Source organism: Coturnix japonica, chromosome W (genome assembly GCF_054131305.1).
Source record: "Coturnix japonica strain WE chromosome W, WE-NBRP24, whole genome shotgun sequence".
Lineage (NCBI taxonomy): Eukaryota > Metazoa > Chordata > Aves > Galliformes > Phasianidae > Coturnix > Coturnix japonica.
Window position 1 is genome coordinate 5,593,048 of NC_140701.1, and position 27,452 is coordinate 5,620,499.

Below are 27,452 nucleotides of genomic sequence, written 5' to 3' on the forward strand. Positions count from 1 at the left end.
CTTGTTACATCTGGAGGAGATTTTATGCTATTTACTTAATTTTTCTTTCTTCTCAAAATATGATCCCATGTACGAAAGCAAATCCAGCTACCCCATATGTTGCTGCTGTTGTAATTTTGAATATTGTCCAGTTCAAGTGTTGACAAAAGAAGTGGAGCAGTAAAGAGTTTGAAAAGCTGTGTTATGGCCATCAGATGCTTCAGTGGGAAAGTGGGGGTTAAGCGGAATGGGTAGGAGTGAGTGCTATGATATAACACTGAAGAAGTTAAGCTGTCAGATCAGTGCTACAGTCTTGATGGAAAACTTTGAAGTGCTGAGAGTTTGTGTTTGAAGCACAATTGATGGATGTGTGCCCTTGGATTGTGGCCTTATCTGAAAGAGGTTAAGTGTGAAAGTAGAGGGAGCAGCCTATGAGGGTGATGTGGCGCTGCAAGACAAAGAACTGAAAAGATGATGATCAGTTGCATTGAATGCAACTGGAAACTCAAAACATAAAAAAAGCAGAAATCTATGGCTGCATGAAGTGGCAGTTCTTGTACATTGTTGGCCTAGTGAAACTCTTGAGGTTAAAAGCAGGATTGGAGTCTGCAATAACTCTTTTGTAATTTCTTGAAAACTGGTTTAAGTAGTGACCAAACATCAAATACTATAAAATATATTAGCTGTTACTAGAATGCCACTTATCTTCCCCCCATATGAATCACTGTCATGTTGTATGTGAATTTGTGAGGTGGGTTTTGAAGCTGAAATTAAAAACTTCTTGTATGGCTGTGTTCATAGTGGCTATCCAGACTATGTGTAGAAATAACAGCTATTATGTAGTCAGCTATTCACCAGTTTTAACTGATTATAAATTACGTTTCAGGGTGGAGAACATAGCATAGTGCCTGACACCTGTGTTGATCCTGAGGGCATTCTTGATTCTGTGCATTATGATGTCATGGATATTAAAGAGCAAGCTGAGGCAGCACATAGTTCCATTGTATCCCTGGAGGACCCGAAGGAAGATACTGGCTGGTTTGAAAAGCAGCTGGAGAAAACTAACTTTGAACTGATGGAGACCAAAGAAGAGCTAACAGAGAAAAACACCAAACTACTTAAAACTGAAGAAGAGCTGATGCAGAAGAACAAAGGTGAGTTATGCGATGTGAAAGGTAGAAGACAGAAATAGTTCATTAATCTAAAAGAGAAATAACCAGTTTGAGTAGGAATTAGAGGAGATGTTCTACCTTTGGAACCATAGCCTGTAGATAAATGATAGTTTGTTCCTTGTGTATATTCAGGTTCAGCAATTCCACGGTTTTTGGTTATTTCTTTTTTTTTTTTTCCCTCTCCTTTAAACTGCAACTAGCAGCTTTACGCTTTTGTAAGTATGGGGTTAAATGTCTATATCTTGATTTTTACTTTTATATAGTAATCTCTACTCTTCTTTATGTCTTGTTGATGCAATGTTTTCGTTCCAAGAAATATAGAAAACTTTTGAATCACTCCAAATAAGTGAAGACCACATGCAAATTAATTAATCTGTTCAAAAGCTACCTAAACATTAGAATATCTGGAAAAATTGATTACTTAATAAACTATCTATTGGCTACTTATGTAATACAACCTTTTCTGTGTGTTAAAGACTTTGAAATGCAGATGATTAAATTGGATGAGTCTGTTGAGCAACTTAAAGAAGCAACTGAGGTAACTTTATCAAGATGTTGTGTAAAATTGTTTTAATTAATTAATTAATTAATACCAACTTGTGGTAGCTTAAAATGCTATTCCAGTAGGCTCAATTAATAGATTTCTTACCGAGCTTAGCTTAACTGAATTTGCCTTTAATGCATTGTGTAATTCAGCTACTTAACACTACATTAGAAACTGATGACTGAATTTTTTTTATTTTTTATTTCCAATCTCAATCAAGGTGCAGAAAGATGACATTATTACAGAGCTACAAGACTTAAAATCTCATTTAGAAGAAAAAGTAAAAGATTATGTGAGTTTTACACATCTCCGTAGCCATATACAAAAAAAGAAAAACACTAATTCTATGCTTGTAATCAACACATTTTTGGAAAACTGATTTTCTGTATGTAGCTGGTACTCGCTTGAAATTGTAAACAATTCAAATTTATCTGAAGGTAGTTGTTGTTAACACAAACAACAAAAATATCAGCGTGTTCCACTAACTCCTGCCTCACACTCCTACATCAGAGGAAGAGCAACAGTAAAAGTATGTTGAGTAGAGCTGGAAGTACGAGTATGAATGGTCAGGATATCTCCACGTTCTATGCAGTCCATAAAACTTTATCCTGACTAATGTACTGTGAGCTACTGAATATGTGAAGACTAGCTTGATTAAGTATGTGTGCATACCACTTCTGGTGGTTTTTGTTCATTTTTTGATGTTTGGTAGCCTGAAGTAGCTCTGAAAACATTTATAGTTAATTCTGTCACTCAGATCTCTAACCTTGTAAGCTTAGCAACTTGACCCTTCTTAGTCTTTGACTGTCTGCATCACTGCAACTTAGTATTTCCATGGTATTAAAGCTGACTGTGATGAGTAGTCATGTTCTCACCTATTACTTCTTCCAAGAACAAGGCTCCAACTCTATCTGTAAGATTGTGTGGCCTGAACACTTCTGAAGCTTTTCTTTTCATAAGCTACTAAAGATGAATAATCAGTCCTTGGCAGTGCCAGCATGGCTTAACAATCGTCATCTTGTAAGTAAGGAAGCTTCACTTGTGGTCAAGGACACAATCTAAAATATGCGTGACAGAGCTGACTAAGCTTTAAGGTTGGATTATATCTGTCACGATGAAAGTGATTTTAGCAGCTTAGCAGAAGTGTGATGTGATGAACTTGTATGAGAGCTGACCATTTGCTCTTTGACCATGTTTGTAATTTTGTTGACTTCTTGGAAACAGGAAATTCTTTGATAAACTGGTAAACTCTTGATTGTGTGCAAGTCTTTTACTTTGTAACCTGCTAGGCTCTTGCTTTCCCTTGTATACTCTATCGACTATTGCACTTGTCATTATCTGAAGGTGTACTTGTTCTGTCTGCTATTGAGATTTGTAACTGATGTCTATAGAGTCACCAGGTAAATATTTTAGCTGTATGGTTTTGTGTAAATATTTGCCTACAGAAGATTACTGAGACTTAAGTGCTCCTTTTCTTAAGCTTCAATGTAACTGATCTTATATCAATACAGGAAAAGACTACCTACCATTTAACTACCATTAAAGCAGAACCGGCAGAAGAGAACACTAATAAAGGAACTGAAAGCAGCCAATTTTCAGTGCTTTCAGTTAAAGCACTGAAACAAGAGAAACCTGAGTTGGAAGTGGGAAGAAAGCACAGTTCTGATGAAGATAAGCCTACTGTGGAAGAGCCACCTCCAAAGAAAGGTACAGTTTCTTCCATCGTTGAACAGGGTGTCTTCCAAAACAATAAATTGCTTCCTATTCCGGATAGGAAGCAAAAGGCTGTGAAGCGCGTACCTTATGGTATAAGGAGAAAAGCCACTGTGTTAAACTGTAAATAGAAGTAACTGTTATGTAAATATCCCTTTTTCAGAAGGTCCTATGCTATTCATTTTTGAATGCTTAAGAATAAAAGTTTTTTGCACTATTTTTTTCCTTTTTGCTGCTTTTTCCTCATCTGTTGATGCACTTGCAGATTTGGTAATAGTTTTAAAGCAGTTTCTTTAGGATTGTTTCAACTGCTGTTGCTGATCTTCTGAGTAGCATCAGCTGCTCAAGTACTTTTTTTTGTTTGTTTGTTTGTTTCCTGAAGCAACTATCAAAATTGTTGACGACCTGCTAATTGCTCACTCATGGGCAATATTTGAGCAAAATGGTTTGGATAAGCTCTGATGCATTTAACTTCACTTCTGGGCACAGCTGAGCATCAGTGTTCCTAGAATTACGGAAGGCATATACAATGTAGAAGGGAAAATCTAAACCTTAGCTGTAGTCCCTTCCTTTCTTGTATTCCTCTTGCAAAATATGTGCAAGGGAGAAAGTCAAGGCCTTCTTTGGATGAGATGCTGTTCTTGGATGATTTGTCCCTGCTGCCTTTATTTGGCATAAATATTGAATCCTATTGTGACCACTGAATGGCATCACATATAAGCATCTTACCAGAGACTGAGGGAGGGATGTGGACTCCTCCATACTCCAAATAGTAGTGGGTTTGTTCTAATCGTATGACCAAAGCTCTCATTTAAAAATTAATGACAGCAATGCTCCACATAGGAATTAAAATGGGTAGCTGATAGTCACAATGTCAGCATGAAGTTTTCGGTTAAGAAGTACTGAGTATTCAATCATGTTAAAATTTTCTTCTATTTGTGAGTATTAATAGCGTCCAATTTCAAAAACTGCTTAATATATATTCTTTAGCTGTGTTAAATATACACAGTAGAACAATGAGCACAGGTATGTTGTGCTGGTTCTTTTGTAGAATTAGTTATATAAGTAGCACGAGCAAAAGTGTTTTAGGAGATGCTAGGTTATCTGAGCTTCAAGTTCAGGGTATTTACACCATTCTCTGAGCTTTTAGGTCTTGTTTCCTATGCTCTGTAATAATGCTTTTTCCCTACTTCCTGTGTAAGGAGCTTCTAGACTGAACATTACACATCTTCTCCCTAGTCTTATTTATCTTGCTTTAGTACTTGCTTGTTGTTTTCAGCATAAAGTGTTTAGATTACTTATAAATCATATTCCCCTCACTAGTGTTGCTGGGTGAGCAGTCAAAACCCAAAACCTGGTTTGGGGTGGAATATGCCACTGCTGTTTCTTCAGTATGACTTTTAAATCAGTTGAGGGCTGTATATAAAACTCCTTAGATGAGTTAAGAGGCTGTTTCCATGCAGTACATGTGAATCTGTATGTAATGCAGGCTGCACGTGGGCACTATAAAATTCTGCATTGTAGTAATAAAAGGACTGTACAAGAATCACCATTGAATATATTGTTGTGGTGACCCAATCCCTAGTAAGTCTTGACTTATATTTATTTTTTTTAATACTTAAAGTATGCATATTATGGAATGGACATAACTGGATTCTAAAGCAATGATGAAATACAGCAGAAGTCGCTTTTGATAGAAAGAAAATGCATGTGATTTTAGCTAATTGCTCACCAGTTAAAGAAAAAAACAGCCCCAAGCTAATGGAATATTTATGGAAACTTGAATCTGCAAATTTGTACAACTTTATGAGTGAATTTTATATGCAAAAGAGTAAGTGTGGACAGAAGTAGGAATCCTCATATTTTGTTTAGAGATCAACTGAATAAGAGAGACAGATATCAACACTTAAGTGATCAACTTGTCCAGGGTTTTATCTTTCTTTTGAAAGTAAGAGGACTGTGAGTTTGAATGAAATTTCTTAGAGAACTGTTTATCTACCATTTAGATGTAGATGGAGTGATTCCTGGCTGCCTTATAGGGATTGCTGAAGCACGGAAGATAGAAAAAATATAGCTGTGAATTATCTATCTCGTTCCCATGTTTCTTAAATCTAATTAGATTTTCTACTGGTGTGGAGTGGAAGGTTTGAGTAGTGCCATGGTAAAAGTGTTCTTCCAGACTGAAAACCTTTTGCTGTTAATTCTGTATAGAAATCTGAGGCACCTGATTACGTGTTCAGAGGACTTTAATTCCTTCACTAGTATCAAATACTATGTGATGTGAGGGCATGGCTTGCATATTACGACAGTGTTTCACTTAGAAGTTGCTACTTGGTGTTGTGAACTGCTATGTAATAATGATTTTAATCAATCTGAGCTACATTCCTTTTTCCTTTTTTTTTTTTTGTCTGTTTGTTTGTTTGTTTTACAGTAGTCGTAAATGAGAGAAAGAAAAAGAACACTGTAGAGCAAAAGACAATTGAACACATGAAACAAAAGTGCTCCGCGTACCGAAAGGAAGTACTAGCACTGAGGGAAAGAACTGAAATCTTGGAACGTCATTTAACTGTGCTTGAAGAACAATGCAGAAGAGAAAAAAATAAAAAAGAAGATTTCAGTAAGCAGGTAACAAGCCTGCGTATTGAGCTTTCTTTTTCTGAAGAAACAGCTGATGTCCTCCGTGAACAAATTCTGCAAGGTCAAGCTGACTATCGGGAAATTGCTTCTGAACTGGATGAACAGAAATCTATAAATATGACACTAGAAAACAAAAATGCCCAACTAACTAACAACATAGAATTTGCCAAAGAATATATAATTGGTAAAGTGTCACAAGTAAAAGAAAGGCGGACCAAATTAGATGAACGGTACAAATGTCACTTAGAGTTTCATGCCATCGGTACTGACTTTGTCAGTGTAAAGGATTCCTCAGACTCTGAAAAAGATGAGCCAGGGACATCTCAAATTAGTTCTGCATGCATTCAGTCACAGACTTCTTCCATCTCAGATCTTGTGCAGGACCTCTCCTTTAACTATAGTCTTGAAAGGATTTGGGAAGTATGCATAAGTATTGTTGATGTTTCCTCACAAAAAAGTCAGCACATCAAAGCACTGCTTCAAGACAATGAAAACCTAAAGGCGGGACTGAATAATGCTGAAAATCATAATCGTCAACTTGTAATGAAGCTATGTGAGATTACAACTCACACTAGTCAGGAAGATGATCTTGTGAAACAGTTACATGAGCAAATAGAGAAGAAAACTCAGGACTTTGAAGAAAAGACTGCAGAAGATCAGAGAGTGATTGCACAATTTCAGGAGGAAGTTGCCAACTGTGAGGTAAAAATAAAAGAGCTTGAGTATCTCCTGGAGGCTTCCAACGCAATGGAAGACAATGTGTCAAAACTCAATGAATTACTTAAAGAAAAAGAATCTATTATTGTTAATCTAGAGACAGTTAAAGCAACTCTGCAGGAGAAGTCTGCAAATGCAGACAAAAAGGTTGAAGACTTAAGTAGCAAAGAAGCAAATCTGATTCAAGAAGTTTTGCAGATTAAAAACAGCTTGGAGCAGATGAAACATTCTCTTCGGGAAAAGGAAAAGAGTGAAATGGAGAAAGTGCAACGTATAGAATCGTAAGTAACCACTGAGTTAACTTAGAGCCCTTTGAGAATGAACTAGAGTTAAAAATAGTTAATGGGAACATCCCTTCGACTTAATGCATTTGCATGCTTATCAATGGCCAAACTACTACTTTAGGATGCTTTGGTATGCTACTTGAGTTCCAAGGGAAAACAGGAGTGTGCAAGGAAATAAAGAATAATATGGGGATTTCTGGTGGTTTTGTTGTACATCCCTCAGAATAGCATCTGAATAATTTATTGCTTCAGCATCTGATTATGAGAAGCAAGCTGAAATTCAAAAGTAATTGTTTAAATCTTGTCACTGGTCTAGATAGATTTAAGAGTCTATTTACAAATAGAAACCAACAGGCAGGGCATGGATTAAGCTGTAATTGCTGTTTCCATGAGATGTGTAACAGTAATGTTCTTTGTCTCTTTATTTTTAACATAAGGCTAGAAAATATTCTTTCTGAGAGTTCTGCCCTTGTACTGAATTTGAAAAAAGATTTGCAGAGGAAAGAAGAAGAGTATGCAGATCTAAAAGACAAACATTCTGATGCCGAGAAACAAATTCAGCAAGTACAAAGCGAGGTTTGTAGTCAACTGAGATATTTTTTTCTGTAAGATTATGCTTGGCTTTCTGCTGTTAAAACTTCTCAAACTTTAACTATGAAGCTGGAAATTTCACACTAGTGTGGCTAGCAGCAAATCTTAGGTAAAGTTGCCATTGAAGCTCTAGAGGGGACCAGAAGTTAAAACATGGTTTCGCATAGATAATGAACAGAGGAAAGTAAAGTTGGTTGGTAGTCTGGAATAAGGTTTGTGAAGAGAATAGCTAATCTGCCTCTGGAGGGGACTTGCTATTATCTCTACGTTACTGGTGACTTGCCATTGGTATCCGTGGTAACTCCAAAGCCTAAAACCTAAGTCTTGTGAAAAAACGCTGATAACTGGGAAGAAGAATGCTATTTACTTGAAGAGAAATAGACTAATTTCCAGAGGCTCTTTAATATAAGCATGTATATTTTTTTTCTTCAATTTCAGCTTCAGTGATGTTAATAGTTAAAATTTAATTATTAAACAAGTAGATATTTTAAAACCCATTTTGCAGGATCTTAGTCTGAAAGTTTATTGGGTGTGCTTGGGGTGGAAAATTGAAGCTTAAAAATGAATTCATGTCTTCCTTGGTAACCTTGCACTTGCTGTCGTTTTCCTACTCAGCACTTGTTTGTGAATTCCTCTTTATTTAACAAAGAAGTATTTGGCCAGGTTGGATTACAGAAGTCTTTTAATGAACCGTGAGCTGTGCTTACATTACAGGTGTCCACGATGCGTTCTGTGGAGGAATCCCTCAGGAACAGGATGGATGAACTTGAAAGGATTAATAACCAGTTTAAGGATGAGCTGGATTATAAAGACTTCTATATCCAACAACTTAAGCAGGTATTTTACTTGCTCTTAATTTTTATTAAATGAATGATGCAGGATTTCCAAGCAACAGGAAAAAGGTGAAAAAAAAAAAAAAAATTGGAGCAAAATGAAAGTGGCCAACTGAAATTAGTGGTAGACCATGAAATATATTCAAATAATTAGTCACTACAGAGCACTGGCAGATTGCTTTAAATACAATAATCTGCATAGTAAATACATATGTAATACATGCATGTAACCTAATCTTGTTGAGTGACATCACGATATGTTAATTGAAATGTCTTACCATAAACTCTTTTTATCAGCTTGAGTCCTTATTTATGCTATTTGAAAAACTTATTAATTCTAGGCTGTCTTAAAGATTCTGCTTGTTTCAACTGTGTATGCTTTTCTTTCATCATGAAATATAGGAGCTGGTGGAAAAGGACCATAATCTTCAAAAGTGGTGTGAGGAGAGAGATCAGTTAGTAAAAGCTTTGAAAGAACAGCTCAAAACTTTGGCTTCTAATGCCATACAAAAAGAGACAGAAATAGCAGAACTGAGACAATCTGCCTTAAAGGATTCAAGCAAGGTCAGCTCTCCTTTCCTCCTACCTGATTAGCTACCCATAAATTCTGTAAAACTCCTGTACCTGCTCTTTGTATTCTGGGTGTGCTTCTGTTCTTGAACACTGTCGTATTGACATCATGTGCAACTAACCAAAAAAAGCACCAGCTTTTATTTTTGTTTTTCAGAAACAGAATTTCTGTTAATTACTAACATTTCAAATTTTTCAGTAGTTCAGATAAGCAGATGTCAGTTTGATGCTTATGATCCTACAATCATACTGGACATCTGTAGCTTTTTCTGATAATTCACAGCATTTCCGGATCCCAAGCTAGGCTCAATACTCAGACAGTAGTTCTGTCTCAGGTTTCTTACTTTCTTTGCTTTCTCTGAGGTAGTATCTACAATGGCATGAAAAGACAGAAGGGGATGTGGAGAGAGATTAAGGAAAGCATCAAAAAGCAGAGGGGGGATGATCTCTGGAAGTTGCATTTCTTATTTCAACATCCAGCTTTTAATCAGGATAGCCAATCTAAGCCGTAGCATAGAATTTCAGAAGCTAAACAGAAGACTAAATGAGTTGTGCTCTTTTGAGAATGTTTGGATTCACTTTATCTGAGAAGAAAGATGTTCTCATAGCAAAACTTCCCCTACAACTGCCGACTTTCTCACAGTACCGAGGATTTGGGAACAAATAAAAGCTCGGGTTATTATATCTTAAGAGAGATGAAGGCTGAAGCACATAAGTAAAATAGAAGAATCAAAATATATTGTATTACAACTTCCCAGGCAATTCTGTGACTACTGCACTTGTAACAGTGACCGTACAAATCCGTGAAATGTTACTGTTCTTGAATAGTTAAGTGTTCTAGCCTGCAATTCTAAAACTGATGCTACTAAGTAATTGCAATACTGCTTGTGTGTGTTAATTCCTTTTGCCAATCCCACAACTCAGCAGTTTTTACTGTTTATTAGGATAATGCAACTGTGATAGAAGAGTTAAGAAAAGAACTGGCTGACAAAGATGACTTTATAAAGGAATTAAAACAACGCATTAACCACAGTAGCCCTCAGTGTTTGCCAGAAATACCTTTACTTGAAGAAAGACAAAGTAGAAGGAATGACTCTAGTAGAAGGAATGAAAAGGTATGATTATATTTATAGAAAGTCAGTACTTAACATCTTGTTAACCCCTTTTTGTTCTTCTGTTTTCCTAGGAGATACTGGAGCTAGAATCATTTTTCTTAGCATATACTCCTTTAACTACATATTCAGTGATGAGTACTTGTTGGTTCTTTTTGTCTTCCACTCAAACATGAGCTCTCATCTTCTCAAAAATATTTTATTTACTAGAACACCATCTCTCTGTGTACATTATGGAACTTTTCCATGCAGTTTTCCATGTATTCGTATGTGGATGCTGGAGATTAGGCAGAGGTTTAGCCTTTGGTGTTCTAACATAGCAGCTGTGAGCGCGCAGAGTATGGGGGGAATGGATGACAAAACGACCAGCGTTACAGATTTTGTCCCTAAATAATGTCTCGCTTTCTCTCTTTTGGAGGCAGAATCCTGCCTGAGACTGTTAGTGAGACCCAGTAGGGTGTATCTGAAGATCACACAATGAATAGATGTTACTACCTTCCCACACTTGTGCTGTGTTTCAGCTTACGTGTTCATGTGGCGTCTGAGCTTGAGGTTTTACACTGTAACTTTAGAAAACTCGAGATATTTTGGAGGTCTAATGCATAGCCTAATCTTTACTCCTTTTAAATATTTACAGCCTAGGAAACAACAAAGCAAAACTAAAACTGGAGAAAGTATTCCATTAAGATGCAAAGCTGAAGACAATTATTTGTCACGTCGATGTACTAGGAGCCTCACTTCATTAAATGAATCTGAGGTTAGTATGAAACTTCAGATCTGAAAATGTTGTGATTGTATTGCTTTTGATAAGGAATGAGTAGGAAAAGATCTCATGTTCTCTAAACAGTTCCCAAGTTTTAATTTATTTATCCCTTTCAAGGTGATCAGATCACCTGTTTTTATAGCCTTTGATAGGAATAAAAGCTGTTGAAACAATTGTGTGATGAATTTTTGTCAGGTGCTGTTGAAAACTCTCCTCATGTTAATGCTTATGAAGTGGCTCATGACTAGATAAGTTACTTGGAAAAAATTCATGGAGCCACTGAAACGGGCACAGCAAATTGAACTTATTTTCTTCATCTGCAGGATTTCTGGATATTGTTTTGTTAGCAGATGATGTTAATCATTCCTATATAAGTTTTTAATTGCTAACTTTCATAAAATGGCAGTTACATATATTTTAAAAACAAAGTATTTATTAACCAACTTAATTCTTGGAAATACAGTGGGTGGTGATACTCCATTCAGATTCTTAGCAGAGCCTGATAAAGTGGCTGTGACTACTTTTTGTCTTTCTACAATCTTTGGTAACTTTTTGAGAGGAAGAAGACTCCCCTCAGGGGGTTGGAACAGTGTAAGTAGTAAAAGCTGCTAGTCTGTGTTTGGGACACTGGAGTTTGCTAGTTACTAGCAGCAGTAGAAGCAGCCATCTACCATTTTCTGATGTCCCCAGCAGCCTGTCTTCCATGTGTTCAACCAGCATCTGAACTCATTTTTGATATGCTAGCTGAATTCCTGCCATAGAGAAGGAGGAGTCCAGGTGATCTCAGTTCTGACTTTGTTGTTCCTGTTGAGAAAAACAGGATTGGGTGGATTGTGGACAGGAAGTGCTGCTGGGGAAATGCATACTGACATTTCCCTGTCACTTAGCTGTGCATTTGCTGCCATTTGACCATGAGCAGGTACATGATAGCCTTCAGCTTAAGTACGGTGTCATTGCTTGAATGTCTGTATTCTCTCCAGGGAAAAGATAGCAATGGAGTTCTTTAATGACTTGTACTGGGCTTGCACCTTGCCAGCTGGACCTTACTTATGTAAATAACATCTCTAGTGTAGAAGAGGAAGGGCAAATTCCCTAAGATTAAGCTGGAAGTTAATCGAACACTTGAATCAAATGCTCCTGTGCCTGCCCAGTTCTGACACAGCAGAGTTGAGATGAAGAAAATCGTGTCAGTTCTACCGCCATTCTCTATTAAAAAAAAGTGTAGTTGTCTGTGCCCTTGAGAAAAAAATGACTTGTAAAGTATCAGGCTCAGTTTAACATGGAGAACTTTTTTTTGTGATCATAGATTGGAAATAATTTTAAATGTAACAAGTTCTAGGAAAGAAGGGTAAAACTCTGCTGTAACTGAAATAGACTCTAGCTACCTTAACCCTTGCACTTAAAATTCTTCTGAGATGTCTAATACTGATATCTTAATGTCCTGTTTTTATAATTGAATGCTTATATATTATTTGATTTCATAGTTTCATAGTTTCATAGTTTCGTGCGGGTTGAAAGGGACCTTAGAGATCATCGAGTCCAGCCCCCGGAATTCGAGCCTCTGTGTAGCAGAGCGGCACTTCTACCACTTGCACCACAGGGGGGATTCAAACTCCGGGCCCCAGTGTTGCAAGGCGGCGTCTTTAACCACTGCGCCACCAGGGCACACCTGGTGGAATAGTTACCACTAGCAGATACTTCCCTACTATTAGCAAAAGTGTTTAAAGTGTTCACTTTTGTGACATCTGTTGTTCTTTCCAAAAGAATCATGGCTGAAACGTGTCTTATTTTCCCAGGATTTTGTGAAAAGTGAGAACACGAAAAATACAAAATCTGTCATGGCTTTTAATTCACCCTCTGCAAGTGACGAGAAAATGGTTGATTTTTGTTCTAGTTTTGAAGCTAGCTTGGGACTTCCTGTAATTGTGTGGTCACACGAAAGAAGCAGTGTCTTATCCTTATGTGTATACCTGAATGGGAATCTTACATGCTTATGAGCTCTTCCTATTAAATTCCATAAGCTAACCAAAGGGCAAGTCAGTCTGTCCCCAGAGCGTGTAATGGCTGTACTGTGTAATGATTTGGAGGGAAGGATATTGCACACTGAATAGTTGGGAAGAGAAGCTTTAGTGTATTATCGTGTGCTTTTGTAAGTGAAGCCCTTGTATTAAACTAAGGTTCATATCATTAATATGCATGGCAGTTATTAAAAACAGATGTTCACATGTGATAGCAGTATCCTTGGCATGGTCAGAGTATGAGTAGTAGATTTTTCCCATCTGTTGTCTTCTGTTTTGTATGTTTGTTTATTTTATGTAATTAGAACAGCTTATGTAAGAAACAACTCCACAGCTTGGGAGCTACTTTTAAAGAAACTACTGCCTTATTAAGAAACTTTAAGAAACGTATGCCTTGAAATAGCTGAGATTTTGACAACTCCCTAAAGGGTATAAAATTGTCTGCATTACTTGCCGTTGTGGTATCATCAGCATAATGAACAGAGGTGTCAGTAGTAAAGCTCAAAATGTCAACTTCAAATAACGTTGAACTAAAATGAAGTTTAAACAATGCTCTTGTTTCACATGTTCACATCTCTGTTGAACAGAAATCCGGAAAAGACTACTTCCTGAGAAAGCGAGTACATGCTTCAAGACTGACTAAAAAGAAGGATGAAACACTGCAAAAAGTTGGAGATTTTATTAAAAGCTCTCCTTCTATTATACACTCTAAAGGTTGGTGTAGAATAAGTTTTATTCCATGTTTTCTAGACATTGTAGAATGGCTTGTTTCTGCTGTAGGCTATTAATGTATGTGTTCTTAGAGAACTTGTCTGCCATGTTAAGTTGTCCTTTGATTTATGAAGTAAATGCATTTATTCGTCTCTTCAGAGATTCATTATTACATTTGTGAAAACCTACAAGTATACAGAGAAAGTTGGTTCTGTCTTGTGCTTCTGTCAGCACGAAAGTTAGGCCTGTTGTTTAACTCCTGCTGAAGTTTCTGACTTCCAGCGACTTCTGAGCCATGATTGTCTTTCATACTCCATTTTAATGCATGCTTTAAGCTGCCGTACCTGAACCTATAAACAGTTTCAGCTATAGAAGCAATAAAGAACCTCAATGAACAAATACAATTTCTGAGTATTTTCACTTAAATTTTACGTGTCATTTATAAACCAAGTTTGTTATGAAGCTTTTTTTGCATTCAGTGATTTAAAGACTCACAAAACCAGTAAGTTGATTGGTTTATGTATCAAAACAAATTTCTTCTAGCCAAGAAGCTGATGTCAGCAGTAAGTTCTCCTAAATCAAACGAATCTGAAAGTCTCGAAGAAGGAGAGACCAAGCCAAAACAATCCAAAAGGAAGCTGTATTCCACTGTCGTTTCTGGCCCTCTAGATATACCTGCTTCTTCGGTAAGCGATTATACTGTAGTCTTGGCTTAAAATAAACTACTAAGGAGTCCAAACAGACTGGAGGTTTCATCTATTTGCAGGAGGAGGTTGAAAGTACTGAGGTATTTCTTTATTCTACCAAGTCATTCTTGTTGGTCTTCCTGCTGTTCTGTTTTAGTTTGTCCTCAAAGATCTCTGTGTTTGGCTGGCTTACAGTTTACTAAGTAGGTGATGTAGCAATCACGGAGATGTCTTCTAATTTGGAATCATAGATAATTTCAGTGTGTCGGAGTGGGATTATTCTACTACACGCTTTTCTAGAGCACAACTTAGACAGCTTTTTAGGTATGCTTAAACTATGATCTCCTGTCTAAGCCAACTTGCAAAGGATCTGATGTGCCAGTTTGATGCCTCTGTCGGCAGCTATTGTGCTAAGAACATTCTTGCTCTGTTGGAACCGCATCTTTTAATTATATTAGAGTCCTTTTTCTGTTCAGCATAGTGATCATTTGCCCATACTGTAATATCCCTCTGAATTTTTTGATGATTTGACGAATGATAGGGGCAGAAACCAAAATGTTATATTTTTTTTGTTAGAGGATGAAGAAGATGAGACAATTTCTTCTCTCCCTGTAGTTCTGAGAACATGGAACTGAACCGAGAACTGAAATTCTGGGCAAGTCATAGCTACAGGGATTGAGGCTAAAAATGTTTTCTGAACGCTTCATGTTTCACAAAACAAGTATTATAATACTCTTTTGAAAACAAGTATTTCAAAATGAAAGCTGCCTTCAGGCTTTCCTCAGATGTGTGTGCTTTTTTAAGATAAACAGGATTTTGTACATTCTCCATATTTTCCTTGTGATTAAGCTGCATTAAAATGATCTCGGTATCCCATAGTTTTCTGAATAAAATATAATAAGCAAATGCCATTCTGAAATCCATTTAGGGGAAGAAATATGTTTGCGTGTGTCAAGAAGAGCTTGTCAGTCTTGTGTGAAAAGATGAGTAACTTTTGAAATGTTTTCTTCAGGAATCTGAGGAACAAAAGAAGGAAAGTGATCATCTGATCATCAAGCGACGGCTGAGATCCAGAACAGCTAAAAAACCTTGAAGAAGCATGTTTGTTCCCCTTTCTCAGGACATACTTTTATCGTATTATTAAAACTGGTTGTTAATAAACAGTAACAGTTACTCCGTTGTGTTCTTAAATTTGTGTATAGGTGTACAGTGTCTCTCTGACAGTTTCAAACTGACTCCATTGAGGCTGAAATAAATACAAGCTTTCTTAAACTGGGTTTGGATTTTATTGTGGTTAAGGGTTTATTTATTTTTGTCTTGCCTCCCCTGTATAGGAACAGTATCTCTAGGACTGATTGCTATTTACCCATTGTGCAGTAATAACTGTACTTGTTCAGGATGGCCTGGCTTGCTTTTTTCACGTGACTGGTGTACTTAGCAGAAATCTGGGGGAGAGAAGAGCATGAATACACATTAATATTTATGTATACTTAATTTTTTGGCCTTTTTAAAGAATTTTCTTTGGAGAGAAGATGGTGCCAATTCCTCAGTGTGGAAGAAAGGTGCTTTCCCTCACTTGTGCAAATTCAGCTTTAACTTAATAAACTTAGAAAAATAAACCCAATACATTTGGGGGGAATTCTAATATCCCAAATACTGTTCTCCCCCTCAGTGAGCTTCAAACCTTTAGATGCTATTGGATGAATTAGCTGAAAGGTTCTCAGCTGGCAGTATGTCCTTGTGTTGTCTCCAAGTCCAATAGTTCCTATAGATTCAATTGCTCAGGAGGTAAAAACATGGATGAAAGCCGACTTGGGTGAATATTTGAGAGTTTGATGTGAGTGAATTGCCTTAAAAGCAGCTGGTGATAGAACAATATACTGATTGTATTTAAAAAAACCCACAATCGTACTATTTGTTGCTGTGCCGATAAGCTTTCTCCTTGCTTGTAGGCTTGTGAGATCCAGGTTTGCAGAAAACAATCTGTGAAAAATCATGGGAGTCATGTGGTTTTATGCTCAGCAATCTCATTAAAAACTTGAACTGGCTTTTAGAAGCTTTTCTCCATGGTGTTAGCTGGACAAATCTGCATGTGGATGTCAACATGGAGGCTTTTATTGACCTGGACTAGAAAACAGCATTCGTACCTACCAGGTGAGATGGGCAGCTACTGCACAGGTACACAGAAGAAACTGATGGAAGCATAAGTACTTGAAATCACCCTCCCTCCTATTTATTGACCTATGTATGTGAATGCCGTGCATGAATGCCTCATAGCCAGATGTCAAAATGGAACAATGCTGCCTGAAGTGGTTGGTGACAATATGGAAGACGGTTCTGATTAGCTGCAGTTTGCAAATTACTTGCAAATATTTCATATCCAGAAGACTGCAATTTATCAGCCATGCGATATTGGAGGCAAAGTCATTGCAGGGGATGGGAGTGATCTACTTGTTCCAGAAGCTGTTAACAGAGCTCTCGTTGCTACTGGGTACATCATGATATACACTTAATTACACTACTTTTCAAATGGTGTTTTTATTATGAGAACAGCCTCATTGTTGCCTGCTGCTGCATGGGAAAAGTAGTTGCACACTTGGTATAATTATATGTGGTTCTCTGCTGCAAAACTGACCTTTTACAAAACGTCACATGTGGTGTTTGGTGAGTCTCAGGTTTGCCTAATTTCTGTGCATTTTCGTAAGGCACAGCAAGTGCAGAAAACAGGTTGCTTTGTTTAGGGAAAAGAAAAACCAACCACAAATGTTTAGCTGACTTGCGGAATCAAACTCTATAATCCAGAGATGGGTTGTAAAGCAGGTATGTTTATTCCAGCGTTGCGCAGCGCCGGGTGCAAGGGGGATAGCTCCTCCAAACCTGCACACCGACTTGTAAAGCTGTGATACAGAAAGCAGGCAGAAGAAACATCCTTCAAATCCAGAAGGTAAACTCCGCCTATTCATTCCTTCACTGGGTTAATACAGTGCATAGATTTGCCACCACTGAGTGTATGCATTCAACAATTCTATTACTTGCCTTCAAGTGTTGTACCAAACTACAGCACTTGCTATCAAAAATTTTTGCAAAATTGGAGTCCAAACTCCAGAAAGTCTTCTATCCTTCTACAGTTCTGTATCCTTATAGGGTACCACTTTACCCTGACTGGGCAATCTCTTGCTTTTAACTTCTATTCAGGGCTTCATGTTTGGCCCTGATGCCCACACCCCTAAGTGCATCATGTTTGATATTGCTGTGACTCCTGGGGTACAACATTGTTTTTCCCCATTTGTGCTAATGTCAGACTTACAGTTTTTAAACAGTCAATATCGTTGGACCCTTAGCTCCAGTTTTATTAAATTTCTTGCCAGAGCAACCTGGCAGGTACAAGAATTTCTGTATTCCTACTTAGTTTATATTTAATTAATCCAAAAAAAACGTAAACCTTTTCTTGTTGGGCAGTAGCTTCTATTACTGTTACAAAACCATCTATGAGTAGTAAGAAGCACCCATATCCACCAGAAAATAAATCTCTTTATCCTGCTTCCCTAGATGCAATTTCCCGTTGCAGTTTGCACACTGCTTTCCTTTCAGTGGGGCGGAGCCCTCCCTGGGCACTTCAAGCCCCCACTCCCCCCACCTCTCCCTGAGGGGATCTCTGGGTCCTACCGCCCTATTCTGGCACCACAACAGTAACAGCTGTTATTATCACCAATTCCCTTACTATCTGTTTGTCAATCAGTTTTGTTTTGTTTTCATATCGTTCACCTCTTTTCAGTCCTGACATCCCTGTTATACCTTGCCAATCCTTACTCCTCCAGCCTGTGTCTGTCCCAAACTTTCTCACTTTCCAAACTCTCATCATTACAAAAACTACTAACATCCTATTTCAGTTTCACCTCCTTCTCTCCAGGTGTCCAGTGCTAACACTGGGATTTCAGGTTTCCTACATCTCTGCACATGAAGGCTATTCTCACTTCCATTGCCCCCTCCTCCCCACCTCCCCCCTTTGCTGCTTACAGCAACAGTCTCCGTACCCGGCTCTCTCTCACTCCAAGAGTTCTTGCAAGGGGGGGGAAACAATACAGGGGGTTGCTCTCATGCCAGCACACATAAACTCACTTTCTCTTTAACCCTTTTTCCTTTGTACACAATTTCACTATTTGTATCTTCAGTTACACTTCCACACACCCTCAATTATACTTCTGTATACCAATAGCAATTACACTTTCTTATACCATCAAAGCAGTTTGTCCCATTCCCTTCAAAACCCACAGATCAAACAGTACAATTTTTCAGTTTCCACAAACACCCTTAATACCATATAACTTTCCCTTAGCAATCCATATCATTCAGTTCCTTGGGCTGTTCCACCCTTATCTTTATGGCCTTATTTCATGTTTTGCTTGATTCCCAATTTCATCTTTATCCCCTAGTTTTAATACAGTATTCTCAAAAAGTGGTACTGTCATCCCGGTTCTCTCTACCCCTGTTATCTTTAAGGCCTCATTTGTTAATTTGAGTCCTGACACCTTACGGGCCAGTGATGAACGAGCTGTCCCAGTATCAACTAAAACCACAACTTCTTCCCCCTCAGGTCCCACTTTTATATTTACCAGGGGGTCCTGATGGGACCAAAGTTTTGAAAGCCCCAGAAATTGATCTAATTGTTCTGCTACTCTTATAGAATCTTCAATTAAAGATTTCATTTCCTTCTTAAAATTTCTAATTTCTCCACTAGTGAGTGGGGAGTTTACATAGCATATTTGTCCTTGTCCCAATGGGACCTCCCATAAGGGGTACACTGAGGTGCTGGTACAGCTAGTGTCTGGGAAAGGAGAAATTTTTATGTCCCTTTCACATTGTTTTAATTCTCTCCTGAGCCCAGCATGCCCCTCTTTTCTGTGAAATGTCCCTGTGTGCTTTACCATTTCCTCTTACTGGGGAAGCGCCTGTCTCCCTTTGTGCTACATTGGGGTTATATGGGGGGGAGATTCTCAGGAGGGTCCCATTGATTAGTTCCTTTTTCTAATTCCTCTCCTTCCTGGTCCGGGCCTTTTTCTTTTTACTAATAACAGGCTGATTTCTTGTATCCAACAGGCAGCATATTCTGATTCCTCCTTTGAAAAGAGGTTTTGTTCTTTACATATAAATTCGAGATCTGACAAACCCAACCTTCACCAGATCTGTATTTTGGCCAAATACTGATTTTCCCTGTAGTGGATCTCTAGGCCATATCTAACACAATATTTAAACATTTTTTCCCTATCCTTTTTCCTGGTTTTGGGATCATTTTAACCCGTCCTCCAACTTATATACTAACCACCAATGATTACATTATTTGATGAGGGTGTTCTTGCTTAGAGTCCCTCCCGGTTCCCCAGCAATATCCCTCCGATATGCCAATATACATCCTAAGAGATTTTCTTAGGTATCTCTTTCCCTTATGTTCCTAAACACACGAGGAGGGGGAGCAATGGTTCAAAAACAAATTTCGTAAAGTTAACATGTTAAAGCGGAGGTAACACAACCCTATTGTTTCTCTAATCTGGATCATTATCACATTTAAACCGCGGTATTTTCTACAACAAAAGCAACAGGGTCTCGATACTAATTGTGGTTTGCCTTTTGTGGGCTTTTACCCCGCAGGATCATCTGCTTCTGTCTTTAGTGAAAGGACTCTCCCTCAGCAATCCCAGACCCTGAAGGTTGATGAGAGAGTCCGGGGAATGGGAGATTTCCCTTTAGTCGGGGAAGAGGAGGTCTGTGAGTGCCTAGGAAACATTAAGGTCCATAAATCCATGGACCTGATGGAGTGCATCCGCGGGTGCTGAGAGAGCTGGCGGAGGTCGTTGCTGAGCCACTCTCTGTAATCTATCAGAGGTCTTGGAGAACTGGGGAGGTGCCTGAAGACTGGAGGATGGCCAGTGTCAGTCCAGTCTTCAAAAAGGGCAAGAAGGAAGACTCGGGTAATTATAGGCCGGTCAGCCTCACCTCTGTCCCAGGGAAGGTGATGGAACAGCTTGTGCTGGATGCCATCTCCAGACAACTGGGTGATAAGGAGGTTATCATAAGTACTCAGCATGGGTTTACCAAGGGGAGGTCATGCTCGACCAACCTGGTGGCCTTTTATGAAGATGTCACTAGCTGGGTGGACGGGGGGGGGGGGGGAGGCGGTAGATGTAGTCTACCTTGATTTCAGTAAGGCTTTTGATACTGTCCCCCATGACATCCTTATAACAAAGCTGAGGAAATATGGGATAGATGAGTGGACAGTGAAGTGGGTCAAGAACTGTCTGACTGGCAGAGCGCAGAGGGTTGTCGTTGGTGGTGCGGTGTCTGGCTGAAGGCCTGTAACTAGAGGCGTCCCCCAGGGGTCTGTACTGGGTCCGGTCTTGTTCAACATCTTCATCAACGACCTTGATGAGGGGATAGTGACCACCCTCAGCAAGTTTGCTGATGACACGAAGTTGGGAGGATTGGCTGACGCGCCTGAAGGCTGTGCTGCCATTCAGCGAGACCTGGACAGGCTGGAGAGCTGGGCAGTAAGAAACTGAATGAGGTTTAACAAAAGCAAGTGTAGAGTCTTGCACCTGGGTAGAAATAATTGCATGCACCAGTACAGGCTGGGGGAAGAGCTGCTGGAGAGGAGCTCTGCTGAGAGGGACCTGGGCGTCCTGGTGGACGACAGATTGACCATGAGCCAGCAGTGTGCCCTTGTAGCCAAAAAGGCCAATGGCATCCTGGGGTGCATTAAAAAGAGTGTGTCCAGCAGGTCAAAGGAGGTGATCCTCCCGCTCTACTCTGCCCTGGTGAGGCCTCATCTGGAATACTATGTCCAGTTCTGGGCTCCCCAGTACAAAAAAGACAGGGATCTCTTAGAAAGAGTCCAGCAGAGGGCCACAAAGATGGTGAAGGGCCTGGAGCATCTCCCCTGTGAGGAGAGACTGAGGGAACCAGGTCTGTTTAGCCTTGAGAAAAGAAGGCTGAGAGGGGACTGGATCCAGGTTTATAAATACCTGAGGTGTGGGGGCCATAGTGGTGAGGCTGGTCTCTTTTCAGTAGTGCGTGGGGACAGGATTAGGGGTAATGGGATGAAAGTACAGCATAGGAAGTTCCGCACGAATGTGCAGAAGAACTTCTTTACAGTGAGGGTGACAGAGCACTGGAACAGGCTGCCCAGGGAGGTGGTGGAGTCTCCTTCTCTGGAGATATTCAAGACCCACTTGGATGCCTACCTGCGTGACATGGTGTAGGGAGCCTGCTTTGGCAGGGGGGTTGGACTTGATGATCTCTAGAGGTCCCTTCCAACCCCTAAGATTGTGTGAGTCTGTGATTCTGTGAGTAATAGGCACCTGAGAGGGCAGAGTTATTCCGCTGACCAAATGGATGAATACACCAAAAGTAGAGACAGATCTTTCTCTATACGTCTAGTGAAAATTCCAGAGCTTATGCCATTCCAAAGCTGTGACAAACACACATTCTGTCACTGATGGCACCTTTCTTTGTTTTGGGCTCTCATTTAAATGGCATTTCCGTGGGGTCTCCAGCACACCTTAAGCCAGCTGGCAAATGCAGCTGAGGACCTTCAGGAAAGCCATGCCCTGGTAGTGTCAGTGCTTGCTGGACAACTGTGAGCCCCACAATGGGTCTCGTTCCTGTGTGGCAACTTCTGAACACCAGTACCATGTGGTAGGTGAGAGGCCAAGCCAAGCAAAATCTAATCATGCTTCTTGAAAGGGATGCTTTCTGAAGAGTCTTTACACTAATGAGAAGACCACAAACATTCACTCAGTGAGCTCAAAATCACTGTACATTTTCAGGCCTACGGTCTTGTTTGTCTCACAGAGACATGGTGGGATGGTTCCCAACTCTTAACTGTAGCAAATGGGATAGAGACTCCTTATGACAGATAGCCAAGGAAGATGAGGAAAGGCTGCTGCCATCCATGAGAGTGCACTGAGCTCTGCCTAGGAATGGCAGAGCAGCCAGCTGAGAACTGATGGAAAGATCTCAAAGAGGAGAGCAGCAGATTCTGTTCCTTGCTTCCTGATCCAGAAGAACAAGAGGAGGGGGACAGTTATAGCTAGTATGGAATTGTTTTCTCCAGATTGTCTGCTGTGGTGCAGTGTTTTGGTTCTACAAGAAAAAAACAACACTCTGATGTTTATCGCTGCTGTTAAGCAGTGTTGTACAGAGCCAGTGCCAGAGTCAGTGGAGAGCTCAAGGAACTGAGAGGGAACAGAGTGAGGATAGATGCCTTAAAGTGGCCAAAGGGACGTTCCATACCATCTGACAGCAAGCAGAAGGAGTAGTGAAAGAGGTGGGAGATCATTTCACTCTCCTCTGATGCTCGGGGCGAGCTGGGCATCAGTCTGGTGGTGCTGAGCATGTGCTTGTGCATCAGTTGTAATGTACTATCCAATATATCTGAATATATAGCCGTAATGATTACGCCTCTCCTTTCATCTCTCTTAGTAAATACCTTCATTTCAACTCACTAGTTTTACTTTTGCCCCCCACGCCCCCAGTTCTCCAGTTCTCATCCCCATCCCACTGGGAATGGGGCAGTGCACAAAGCACTGTGTGCTGCTGAGACACCTGTTGGGTTCAACAGCCACCATCATTTTGGTGCCCGATGTGGGGCTCCAAGGGTTGAGTTAACAGCACATCTGTCCAGAGCAAGATAACACAAGGATTTGTGGGAGCTGGAGAATTGCAGGCCATAATGATGATTGTTTCCCTATTGGCGGAGCTTGTTCCAATAGCTCCTGAGGATTTTGACTATCTGTGGGATGCCCAAACCAGCACGCTCCCATTGCTACGTGTGATTAATGTGTTTCAGGTTATGTCTGAGGTTAAAATATCATTCAGGAATATCACTGAGAGATCTGCCCCAAGGTGAGAAGGCTCTGCATGGCAGGGGGTGTGGGACGGTCTGGGCAGCTGCCTGGAGCGGTGGGCACCCCCAGGGCTTTGGAACTTCATCTCCAAGCAACTGCAGGATCCTGAGAAACTGGTAGAATATTGGGGGCAGGTCTGCTGTGGCTCTGGTAATCCTAAAGAGACACACATGACTGCAGTGTGCCAGATCCAGAGAGCTGGATCTGCTGACAGTGCTGCAGCCTCTGCAACTCCTGGCACAGACACTGCAGCAGCTCCAAGGTTTTGCTACACATCCTGCGGTTGCTCCAAGCTCTGGGAAAGATCCTGCTGTCACTCCTTCCCTCATAATGAGCTCTGCATTCACTCCTGCTACAGGTCCGGTAGCTGTTCCAAGTATTGCTATAAGAAAATGAAACAAATTCCTCTCAGGTGTGGTGCACTGTGCCAGGAGATACAGCCCTGTGGTCTCTCCAACCCCTCCAATGAGCACAGTGGCTGCTCCAACTTCAGTCCCAGGTCCTGCAGTGATTCCAGCTCTGGCAATGAGCTCTGCAGTTGCTCCAACTCCAGCAACAGCCCAACAGTCACTTCAGATCCTACAGTGAACCCTGTGGCTGTTAAAACCCCTGCAAAAGGTCTTGGACTTGCAAAAAGATATGGATATAAATTATTATCTATGCATATGTGTTTGCAAATGAATATGTTGTATATATGTAGTAATATAATATATATTTTATATGTATAAATATATTTCTCATAATTGTTATACTTTCTCTTTTTACCACAATGCGTATAATTTAAACCACAACACTGAGTCTGTCCCCATCTTGAGTCCTGTCCTGAGTCTGTCCCAGTCACTCAGTGAAGAGCACAAAAAGATCTCAGGGTCTTCTCAGGGAGCAGCTCCTGAGGTATATTCCTTACACCAGCTTTGGAAGAGGCCTCCAGTTGTCTGGTCCTGCTCTAAAGGGGCCCTCTTGTTATGGCAGTGCCAGCAAGGAGACCAGCTCTGAAACAGCCGTTCGTATTGCTGGCTACTGACTGCATCCCCAGAGTGCTGCTGTAGAGAAATACGGACTGTTATGAGACACACAAGACTTTCAGGCCAGCACAAATGAGAGGACTTGTAAAGAGAGGCATTGTAAAGAGAGAAGGAAAGAAAAGAGAATGTTGTACTGCTATCTGTGGCTGTACCACCCCAGACCCAGACAAGGTAGAGAAGACCTAAAGAAAAGTCTACTTAGAAAGATTTTTAGGTACCTATTAATCTATTCAGTGAATCTGGTTCCATGTTTACATGAGCTCTTGGAGGGAGAAAATGGAAAGTAGGTAGGAAAGAAGTGAAATAAATTTTTATTTATCAGTTCAGTAATATTTTTTGTGGGTTACTATATCACACACAATCAATCAATCACAGATGCATAAAATATAAAGAGCCATCACTGGAAATCATGTGAGGAAGACGTGCTTTATTGAAGCTGGAATACTACAAATTGCAAAACCTTCCTGAGAGCGTGCTTGATCTCCCTGTTCCGCATGCTGTAGATAACAGGGTTCAGTGTTGGAGGAACCACTGCGTACAGAAGTGCCACTGTCAGATCCAGGAGTGGGGAGGACATGGAGAGAGGCTTCAGGTAGGCAAAAACAGAGGTGCTGAGAAAGAGGGAGACCACGGCCAGGTGAGGGAGGCACGTGGAGAAGGCTTTGTGCCGTCCCTGCTCAGATGGCATCCTCAGCACAGCTCTGAAGATCTGCACATAGGACACCACTATGAAAACAAAGCAGCCAAAGCCTAAACTGGCACTAAAAATGAGAAATGCAATTTCCCTGAGATTTGATTCTGAGCAAGATAGCTTGAGGATCTGGGGGACTTCACAGAACAACTGGTTGACAACATTTCCTTGGCAGAGAGGCAGTGAAAACGTACTGGCAGTGTGCAGCAGGGAATAGAGAACCCCAGTGCCCCAGGCAGCTGCTGCCATGGTGGCACAAGCTCTGCTGTCCATCAAGGTCCCGTAGTGCAGGGGCTTGCAGATGGCAACGTAGCGGTCATAGGACATGATGGTGAGAAGGGAATACTCTGCTGAGATGAAGAAGAGAAAGAAAAAGAGCTGTGCAGCACATCCTGTGTAGGAGATGGCTCTGGTGTCCCAGAGGGTGTTGGCCATGGCTTTGGGGAGAGTGGTGGAGATGCAGCCCAGGTCGAGGAGGGCCAGGTTGAGGAGGAAGAAGTACATGGGGGTGTGCAGGCGGCGGTCGCAGGCTACGGCTGTGCTGATGAGGCCGTTGCCCAGGAGGGCAGCCAGGTAGATGCCCAGGAAGAGCCAGAAGTGCAGGAGCTGCAGCTGCCGCGTGTCTGCCAACGGCAGCAGGAGGAACTCGCTGATGGAGCTGCTGTTGGGCATCTGCTGTTGTTGGGCTTTGAGTCCTGCTCAGAGTGCAGATGATAATGACAAGTCCAGACCATTCTCAGAGACACTCCTCCTGCTATACTGTAATTTTTTTCTTTCCCTTAAGAAAATGTTCATTTAACTCCAGAACTTGTATTTATTTTCATGAATTTCACCATCCCTTAAGGAGTAGAAGATAAAGGAGATCTTACATTTTTCTCATTTCCTAATCACATCCCAGCATCCTGGATATTTTCCACTTTATTGCAGCTGTTCTTTGAGACCCCAGACCCAGCATCTGTGCACTTCAATTTCTCTTAGAGAAATCTGCCTGTTTTCAGGAGGAATCAACTATTAATATCTGCAGAATTCAATAAGTTAAACTGATTGTTTCCTTTTAGAAAGGAGAGGCTGAAAGCACAACCTTGCTCTTTGACTGTTCAGAGAACAACCGATGGATTGACAAAACATTTGCTCATTTCAGAGCTGTGTTTAAATTAGACATACACTTTTAGTTTTCTGCCCCCAGTCCTTTTTGCCTTCGCTCAGAACAGGAAATGGAAAATCCCTGCCTTGGCTCTCCTCTGGCAAAGCAACCTCACAAACATACTGTTGTGCAGTGGAGCTGTGATCCCCTGCCCCAGGCAGCGGCTGTGGCAGCACAAGCCCTGCCGGGGGGCTCTTTCCCCCCACACGTCTCCCCGCAGCGCCCTGGGCAGCTCCCCGGGCAGGCTGAGTGCTGAGCCTGGCAGGCGGCAGAGTCCCATACCCGGCACACAGCCCCTGGGGCACAGCAGGCACCCTGCTCTGCAGGACAGCCCTGGGCACCCGCCTGCAGCCCTGGTTGCACAGCCTGCAGCCGTGCTGGGACATGCAGCCCTCAGGGCTGTGATCTGACTCTGCAGCACGGGAGCCCTCAGCTAGGGCAGAAGGCTTTTAACACAGTAAAGAAACATGCAGTGCCTGAAGCCAGATCTGATACGGGATGTCCCTGATTTGGTTAACCCTCTATGAAAAGCATCTGCATGGTCTGTAGTGAGACTTACTATGTCATGTTCTGTGAGTAATGCTCCTGCTGTGTGCTCCCAGCCTGCTCACACCGTACACATCCTGGAAGCTCTTTCCCCTTTCTCTCCTCTCCTTTTGGGAGCTGCTGACTGTGCTGTGCACAAGAGCTGCTCCTGGGCACAGCTGTCTCTCTGCAGCACTGCCCACTTGTATGAGCTCCCTGTGTCCCAGGAGCCCGGCCCAGCTCAGCATCAGAGGATGTCATGTTTTATCCTTCCCACTCTTCTCCCCTGAGATGTCCCTGCGTCCTCTTGGCCAACAGATCCTGAAAAACAACAGCATCATGATTGTACTTTGAAATCTGATGAATTAAATACCAAATGTACAGTGGTCAGTGACTGATTCCAGACCTGATAACTGAGATCCTGTGATGAAACAAAATGGGCATACAGGCAAGGACAGAGAGAGGTGGACTTCCCCTGTGCAGGGCAGTGATTTAGTTGAGGCAGTGCAGGCATCTCATCCCTAATTGGAAACCCTGGGGCTGAAATGGGATTCAGCTCCCCATGGACACACAGTAACACTGGGATTCCTCTGATGCAGTTCAGAAGTGCACAAGGAGTTGCCTGCATGTGAGCTCCTGCTCTGAGTCCTCGGTCCTTCAGCAGGGAGGCAGCTGCTCACACACAGACACTGGGTGATGCCCAAGGTGCCTGGGCTGCTCCTGATGTGTGCCAGTGCTTGTAAACCGTGTGGGAAATCCCTGAGATAGACAGCTCCTTCCTGGGCATCAGCTGAGGGCCAGAGAGGGGATAGCACCGGCTGTCTGGTGAATTCACAT

General features: G+C 41.1%; 1 protein-coding gene across 1 annotated transcript; it reads left to right on the forward strand.

The window, feature by feature from the left end:
• Positions 1-226: 226 nt before the first annotated feature.
• LOC146754381 (uncharacterized) lies at positions 227-15,603 on the forward strand. The gene is made up of 11 exons (XM_085527557.1): positions 227-319; positions 866-1,133; positions 1,628-1,689; positions 3,207-3,501; positions 6,218-7,043; positions 7,484-7,622; positions 8,352-8,474; positions 8,873-9,034; positions 13,521-13,647; positions 14,188-14,330; positions 15,343-15,603. Exons 1-11 carry the CDS (start codon positions 227-229, stop codon positions 15,421-15,423), a joined length of 2,319 nt encoding a protein of 772 aa, XP_085383683.1. The 3' UTR covers positions 15,424-15,603.
• The last annotated feature ends 11,849 nt before the right edge of the window (positions 15,604-27,452 follow it).